This window comes from Mus caroli, chromosome 2 (assembly GCF_900094665.2).
Source record: "Mus caroli chromosome 2, CAROLI_EIJ_v1.1, whole genome shotgun sequence".
Taxonomy (NCBI): domain Eukaryota; kingdom Metazoa; phylum Chordata; class Mammalia; order Rodentia; family Muridae; genus Mus; species Mus caroli.
In genome coordinates this window covers 26695716-26704244 of record NC_034571.1, presented here as the reverse complement: position 1 = coordinate 26704244, position 8529 = coordinate 26695716, and the positions used below count along the sequence as shown (strand labels likewise).

At 52.7% G+C, this 8529-nt stretch overlaps 1 protein-coding gene across 1 annotated transcript in view; it reads right to left on the bottom strand.

The window, feature by feature from the left end:
* Prrx2 (paired related homeobox 2) overlaps positions 1-2227 on the bottom strand; it is a 48113-nt gene extending 45886 nt beyond the window's left edge. Inside the window, exon 1 of the mRNA XM_021155560.1 lies at positions 1959-2227. Coding sequence (XP_021011219.1) covers positions 1959-2055 — 97 coding nt within the window. The 5' untranslated portion in view covers positions 2056-2227. The remainder of the gene's footprint in view (positions 1-1958) is intronic.
* Positions 2228-8529: the final 6302 nt, after the last annotated feature.

The following is an 8529-nucleotide window of genomic DNA, read 5'->3' as shown; positions in this document are numbered from 1 at the left end:
AGGGAGGGAGGGAGGGAGGGAGGAAGGGAGGGAGGGAAAAAAACACCCAAGTGACTCATTCCACAGCGATTTATTGAGCACCTACTGTATACTGATAAAGCTTAGGTGGACACTAGGACACAAATCCTGGTGCCCAAGGACTAGGACCAAGCCCCCACCTCAGCTCTTATATCCTAGAAAACTTTGCCTCTTTTGGCTTCAGGGGATCAGGGAAAGGGATCCTAAGCAGTGCGGCACAGACGAGGCTGGGAGTTCTTAGGACCTTCTTGGAGCCCTGGGCTGCTTCTGCCCTGATCGCGCCTGGGCTCAGCAACATCTTGGTATGATTACTCTTGCGGTGGGGGGAGGGGCGAGGTGGCGCCTGGGAGGAGGCCCTGCACGGGGAACCGAATTGGGGTGCAGAGAGGCCTGGGCGGGGGCCCAAGGCTGCGGACAAGGCTCCCAGCTTGACGGCTAATTGGGGCTATAATTGTTCCTCTCATTTGTAACTTACCCCAGCCCTCGCCAGGAGGGCTCACTCCCCGCCTACCCCATCCAGGCAGGCGCTAAATAATTAAACCAAGGGTCTAATCTGGGGAAAACTCCCAGAGGGCTTCCGCTTCCTTCGTTCACTGATTGCTGATATTTAGGGGGGGGGGTGAAATATGACTATTTTTACGATCAAAGAGAGCAGACTTCTAAAGTGGGGGAAATGGGACAAAAGCCCCCTTCCAGCTTTCCTTTGCTCCGATTTAGTGGGGTTTAGTGGTCTGCTTAAATTTCTTGAGGCATGTAGATTAACACACCCTTCTGCGGGGAGCCTTGAGTTACCCCCACCCCCTCCCACACTTGCTGGGCCGTTAGCCACTGAGTGAAGTAGATCTTCACTCAATTCCTCCAATTCCTCCCACAGGCTCCTCAAAGGGAGGATGCCTGGGGACTCTTAAAGAAAAGCGTCTGTATTAATGAAATTTCCTTTTCCTCCTCCCCCTCTTCCTCCTCCTCTTCCTCCTCCCCCTCTTCCTCTCCCTCCCCCTCCTCCTCTCCTTCCTCCATTTCCCCTCCTCTTCATGGGGACAGCATCATTTTTCTCCCAGCAAACAATGTGTGGCTAATAAGGTTGGCTTATTTTAAACTCTGTACATCATCACCTTGTCAGGACTGGGACAGAAGCCGGGATGAGGTGTCCGACTTCTTTGTTCCATGAGGTTGGCCTGCAGTAGGCCACTGGTCCATGCCTCGCGCCCCTCCTGGTGAACCTTAAACAGGCTTTGGCAACTGTGCACCCAAACATACCTACCACCCTTACCCATGCTCCTCAGGTTCCGCACCTTCCCATTCCTACCTACTCAACCCTGGCCCCCAGATTCAGAGGGGTCGTCCCCTCCCCTCCCCCTCAGGAAGCATAGCTCGACCTAGATTTGAATTGAGTCTGGCCTGGAGCTTCTTGCTCCCTGGCTACTGCTGCTGGCTTCCAAGATCCCCTCGAACCTTCTTCTCCTGAGAGTCTCTGATGAGAGCTGTGTTGGAGACCTGTGGTGTGTGTCCACTGTGCCAGCTGCTGCTGGGCCCCTTCCCCTGACAGGTTCAAACACTCTGCCTCTAAATCCTGATCTTAGTAACCATCAACAGAGTTTTGTGGTCTGTTTATGTGTTTTGAGATAGGGCCTCACTAAGAAGACCAAGCAAGCCTCAAACTCTCAGAGACTGGCCTGCCTCTGCCACCCAGCACTGGCACCAAAGGTGTGTGCCACCAAGCCCAGCAGCGCCCATCAACAATTCTATTGAGGGCCTTCCACGTGGTGTTGGGAACAGGGCATGCCTACAGAGGGGCCGCTGAGCCTGAAGTAAGGAAACCAAGGAGACAAAAGGATGTGTATGTGGGGGGAGGGGTCATGGTACAAGCAAACAGCACAGAGGCAGCCGGATGGATGCTTAGGTCCAGACAGACCCACAGAGCACCAGCTAGCCCCACTCACCCCAGGTGGAAGGCGCAGTCAGCTTTCTCATCGTCGGGGTCTTGCCATGCTGTGCCTTACTTTCCTGCCTGGCTACACCAGAGAGTTCAGGTGACATTTAAAAATCTCTCACCCTTTTACAACAAGGTCCTGGACATCCATACCACAAACAAGTACTAGCCCAGTGCTCCACCCGCTGTGAGCTGGCAGGGTGACCCTGTGGGGAGGAACCAGGCAGAGTAGCAGTGCTGGGTCTGGCATGAGGAAGAAAGGGTCCCAGCTGTCGGATGCGGGGCAGTGTCTCTGCAGGGCACAAAGCTGTTTTGAAGGTGGTTTTCAGAAGGAACTGGGCTTTCGGAGCTGCACTGGATTTGAGTGGGGGCAGAGATTACCCGACGCAGCCTCACAGGCAGGCGGCCTAGAAATCTGCTCTCTTCTCAGAGCGGGGCTGCAAGAGGCTTTGGTCATGGTGCAGGATTCTCAGGAATCAAGGCTGGCCAAGCATACACCCTTCCTGTCCTGAGGACTGACCTACTTGGGGGGGGGGTGTTCTGCTCTGCAGGGGAGACTATTGCTTGGGCTCCCCTTTGGGTCTGGGGCCCACATCAGAGACCGCTTCAGCCTCAGTGGTCTAGCTCCAACCTGGTGCCTGCAGGATACATTGTAGCCTCCCCAGAGTAGAGCTCCACACCCCACACCAGCCAGCAAGAAATAACTGCTCCATGACGTCATTCCAATAGAAATGGTGCACACAGGATGGCTAGACAGTGTGCAGATAGGCCAAGGTCAAATCGGTATGGACAGTCTAGGTTCGGCCAAGGGGGTTAGCTTGCTTCCCTCTTGTCACCAACACAGAAATGACAGAATCTATGCCCGAGGGTATCCGAAGGCATCACCTCCTGTCAGCCAGAGCATGACCCTGGCAAATGCTGGCTATGCACAGGACTGGTGCCAGGATCTGGTGACTTCTCACCTGTAAAATAGATGTGAGGTTTATTTTGCTTGAATTTTTTCTATGCTAGGGTCTCAAGTAGCCCAGGCTGGCCTTGAGCTTGTCACAATCTCTCAAGTGGTGATTTTTATGTACCCCTGAGGATCGAACCTGGGTCCTTATGGTTGCTGGGTAAGTGCTCTCCCCACTGAGCCACAAACTCAGCCCCAGACATACACCTCTTGACTATAGTCAAACTCCAGAGCATGCCTGACTTGTGGCTCTCTCAGTTCTGTTCTCCAGTCATCTTCCTGGTTCTCTGACCCCTACTCCGTCTGTGCTGTCACAGTGTCCCTCTGGTCTTGGGTTCCAGTCCCTGCCTGCCTTGTCTCTCCCCTTCTCCATGTGTCTAAGGAAGCAGCTCCCTTCTCTGCTGAATTCTCTGTTCCAGCAGAGACATGGGCTGGGGGAAAGAAGGAAACAGCAGGCCACATATTGATTCCAGATGTGGCCCTCTCCCGGCTCTCTCCAGCAATTTAATTAAGTTCCCCAGACAGCCAGGAGAGGCTCTTAGTGATCAGATTTCCTGGCTCCCTCCTCCAGCAGCCATGGGCCCACGGTCTCCCTGACGGATGGCGACGGGTCCTTCCTGTCCTGAGTCAGCTTCGCCAACAGGGTAGAGCACAGAGAACTGGTCTTCCCAGGAGCAAGTGCCCCTGGCCCCAATTTCTGTCCATCCCTCCTTCCTCTAACTCCAGGGGTCCAAGCCCTCTTGCAGGCTCTTGGCAGGCTTGGTCAGACTCTGCTGAGCAGGCAGAGGGTGCCAGCAGGGCTCTCTCCTAAGAGAGCACCCCCCCCCAATATCCTGTGCCTGCCAGAGCTTCAGGCCAAGTAGGCACCAGTGAGCCTCTGTGATGGGGGAACCTCTGGGGCCAGGACTCTGAGCCCACTCATCTGCCACCAGTGGAGTAAGCCTCAGCCTCCTGGGCATACCCTCAAGTCCTCTGTGCAGTCTGACCACAGCGCAGATGGCACAGAGATCGAGGTGACTTGGTATTTAGGCAGATCTTTTGGGGACAGGTCTGGGCCATGTTTGCCAGTTGATTACCCACACAGGGAACTGGAAGTCACAGTCAGCATGCAAATCTGGCAGACCCTGAGAGGAAACTAACAAATCCCCTGCTCCATCCATTGCTTGGGCGGATAGGCCTTCAAGCTGAGCAAAGGGCAGCCAGAGCCCAGGCCCGGGTCCCTGGGACTCTATGCACTTCATCCCTGTTCTCCTGGGCTTCTGGGTCCCTGGGGCTACAGCTGCTGGGGGAATTAAAGGCCTGTGCTTTGTTTGGAGATGCGGAAGATGCCATGGGGCCACCTCTCGGTATACACGTCATGGTCACAGACTGCCCACCAGGGAACTAGCCTGGGCTCAGCTCAGCTATAAGTGACCGCCCCGGAGCGCCACACTGTGACCCCAAACCACAGACCATCTGCAGGGGCTAGAAGGTAGAGCAATTGAAGCTAGACTGGTGTCTCACCTTAGAGAGGGGCTCTGGGCAGATGTCCCAGGAGATAGGTAGGAAAGCTCAGTCCGCTCCCAGTGCCTCAGTTTCCCCTATGAGCCTACAAAGGGAACTTATAAATTAGGGCCCTCTGTCATTAGAACTGGAGCTGAACAGGACCAACTACAGTGAACCTGCCGCTCAGTGTCATAGGCCATCATAAGGGCGGGAAGTAGGAACAGAAAGGAGTGGACCAGAGGGTGGTGACCATTACAGCACTTCAGAAATAGGCTGAGCTCATCAGCTCAGCGCCTCAGTCCCCACACATACCCAAAGACTGAGCTCAGACCTGTCCTCCATGGTGGGACATCCTGTAGTGGCAGCCATGACTTTCAAATAGCTCACCTGATGGATAATTAGGTTCCAGTTACGTACAAACCCCAGAGGAAGGGCGTGGAGGGAAAGCAGGGTGCGAAAAGGGGAACCATTCCCAGCTGCCCACCCAGGGCCTTCTGAGGGACAGCTGGCTAAAGACCAGTCTCCTCTGGGAGCCATGAAGGACTTGGGATGGGGCCAAGGCATCACCTGTCCTGGCAGCTGCCCTCCCCAGGCCCAGGTGACAGAGAGAGCCAGTGAACGAAAATGAATTATATGTTGTGTCTGAGAAAGTGAGCCGGGGTGTGTGTGTGTGTGTGTGTGTGTGAGCGTGTGTGTACCTGTATGTGTGTGTGTGGAGGAGGCACCACTGGGGGTGAGAATAATTGTGAATACTCCTATGTTCCAGAGTGTCCGGCTGTGTGTGAGATAATGCATGTGAGTCTGAACAGATATAAGAACAAGAGCCTCTGTGTGTGTGTGTGTGCATGTGTATCTGTGTCTGTCAGTCTGTCTGTCTTCCCAAAGATCAATGAGAAACCAGTCCACCCTCAGGCCAAGGCTACTGTGGATACTAGAGGCCTTTCTCCCTCCACAGAGCTCAGGACCGTTTGCCACCCTTGAGTCAAATGAAGGTTATCACTCCTGGCTTGGGGAACCAGGAGTTGAGGAGCACTGAGGAAGTGACCTTGGTGAGGATGTTGATTGACAGGGTCTGGAGGGGGGAACAAGGTTGACAGAGCTGGACCAAACTTCAGCCTCAGATGCAGGAGGTGCACACAGGCTACTCCTTACCCACAGCTCTTGTCTGGCTTCTGGTCTCTTGTAGGACATATTCACTGCAGAAAAAAGCCATACAAGTCCAAAGAAGGGTGGGCCAGCGAGATGGCTCAGTGGATAAAGGAGCTTGCTGCTCAAGCTGAAGATCTGAGTTCAACCCCCAGGACCTACATGGTTGGAGGAACCAACTTCCTAAGGTCTCTGATGTGCGCACCCGCACACACACACACACACACACACACACACACACACAGCTTTCTAGATATTTAAAAAAATTTTTTGATCTTTCTTTTTTTTGTTTTGTTTTAAATAGAATCTCATCTGATTGTTCTGGCTGGCCTGGAACTCAATATATAGTCCAGGATGGGTGTGAACACATAGTATCCACTTGTCTCTGCCTCTTGAGTGTTGGGATTAAAGGTCATTGTTGTCATTATTGATGGATAGGTAGAGAGGCTAGCCACTTCTTCTCATGCTTGTTGACTTTTCGTCTGTGATTCACCTATACATGTCCTGTGCCTATATCCTGTAGGAAATGTTTACTGTTTTATTGATTTTTGGAAGTTCTTTATATATTAAGGTTACCTCTGTACATTATTCAGCGTAACCCCTAAACTCCCCTGGGGGAGTAAGGAGGAGGCACAGACCTTTTCAGGGTCTAAGGACTGTGTTTGTCCCTCACATGGCTGAGAAGTTTTGGAGTTGGGTGCCAGGATGGAGCTTGTCTGGTCAGGCACAGAGGGAGCAGTGGTGAGGAAAAGAGAGGGAAGGGTCAGAGCTGAAGGCAGGGGCTCTGAATGACAACTTTAATGGAAGGCAGATGGAGGAAACAGGACCCCTTGCTGACAAGAGGGGTCAAGGGGCATAGGGCTTTCTAAAGACAGGAGCCTGGGTGACTGGCTGGCAGTGGAGCCTGGCTCCTCTGTGAGATGCCTAAGGGCTATGAAAGGGCAAAGGTCAGTTCCTCCCTCCTGCAAGTCTAGACCCTCTAAAGATCCAAAGCCAGAGAAGCTGAAGGGACTGTGTGAGTCCCTGGTGGCTTATGTGTAGCGAGGTCGGATAGAATGGCTGGCAGTCTACCCTGCTGTGCTTCCTTGGGCCTGCTCTGAAACCTTGAGCCACATTCCTGCTCGGGAAAGAGAATACTCTCCTTAGTCTAGCGGCTTCACAGCATCAGTGTGAAGAGGGCTTAGCCCAGGGCTAGGACCCGAGGAGGGCTCCAATCAATGCACCTTAATTCTCATGTGTTCTATGTGTATTTACACTGAGTATGCATGTATCCACACGTGCTGTCTGTGTGTGTGTGTATGTGTATAGATCAGAGAACAACCTGTAGGTGTCTGTTCTCTTCCTTTGCCATAGGGTCCTAAAGATTGAACTCAGTGTCTTAGTCAGGGTCTCTATTCCTGCACAAACATCATGACCAAGAAGCAAGTTGGGGAGGAAAGGGTTTATTCAGCTTACTCTTCCACATTGCTGTTCATCACTAAAGGAAGTCAGGACTGGAACTCAAGCAGGTCAGGAAGCAGGAGCTGATGCAGAGGCCAAGGAGGGATGTTCTTTACAGGCTTGCTTCCCTTGGCTTGCTCAGCCTACTCTCTTAAAGAACCCAAGACTACCAGCCCAGAGATGATCCCACCCACAAGGGGTCTTTCACCCTTGATCACTAATTGAGGAAATGCCTTACAGTTGGATCTCATGGAGGCATTTCCTCAACTGAAGCTCCTTTCTCTGTGATAACTCCAGCTGTGTTAAGTTGACACAAAACTAGCCAGTACACTCAGGTCACAGGGCTTGGTGGCAAGCCTCGACCTCCTGAGCCAGCTCAGCAGCCCAGTTCTTCTTACTCTGCCTGTCCCTTTTCTCAGACACTGGTGACATCAAGATGCCTTTCATTGGACCTCGGCCAGAGCCAGGCAAGTGATCAAGTCATAGATGAAGACTGGCTGGAGAGACGGCTCAGCCATTAAAGGCTAGGCTAGGGGAAGATGCTGAGGCCAAGGCCAGAAGGACCACATCTAGATTCACCTGTTGCATGGGGCTTGTATTCTGCCCTCTCAGTTCCACTGACGCTCTAGTCTGGGGACCTTCAAAGTAATCCTATTTGGAAGAAGGGTCTTGTAGATGTCAGGAGGCTAAACTACTGCTATTCTGGATCAGGGCAGCCTCCAAATCCAAGGGTTGGAGCCACTGAGGAAGAGAAGTGACCTGGACAAAGGCACAGACCAGGAAACCACGATGCCCAGTCTTTATGGTGCTGGGTATGGAACGCAAGGCATTCTGCTGGGTGAGCCAACTCCCAGTTCCAAAGGGGAACTTTTTTTTTTCCCCCATGAATAGGGATGTTTTGCTTGCATGGCCATCTGTGCATCACTTTTGTGCCTGTGCCCACAGCGTCCAGAAGAGGGCACCAGATCCCCTTAGCCTAGAGTTATGGATGGCTGTGAGCCACTATGAGGGTGTTGGGAGCTGAACCTGGGCTGATCAAGATCTCTCCAGTAACCTGACACCCTCCACCCAACTCCTCTCCCCCTCTTGGAGATAGGGCCTCACTATGTAGTCCTGGCTGGCTAAGAACAGAACCTAGGTCCTTTGCAAGAGCAGCCAGTATTCTTAATAGCTGAGCCATCTCTCCAGCCCCTGTACAGATTTTTCCCCATTATTCCCTTTTTTTTTTTTTTTTTTTTTTTTGGCTTTTCGAGACAGGGTTTCTCTGTATAGCCCTGGCTGTCCTGGAACTCACTTTGTAGACCAGGCTGGCCTCGAACTCAGAAATCCGCCTGCCTCTGCCTCCCGAGTGCTGGGATTAAAGGCGTGCGCCACCACACCCGGCCCATTATTCCCTTAACAACCCAATAAACAATGACCAACTTGGTATTTACTCTGTTGGGTGCAGAGTCACATAGAGCTGAATTAGGTCATGAGAGGAGCTGTGTACCCATTCTGTGTAAGATCCGTGGCCACTGGGTTTGGTGTCCTGGGCTATCCCGGAACCAAGCCTGTCATC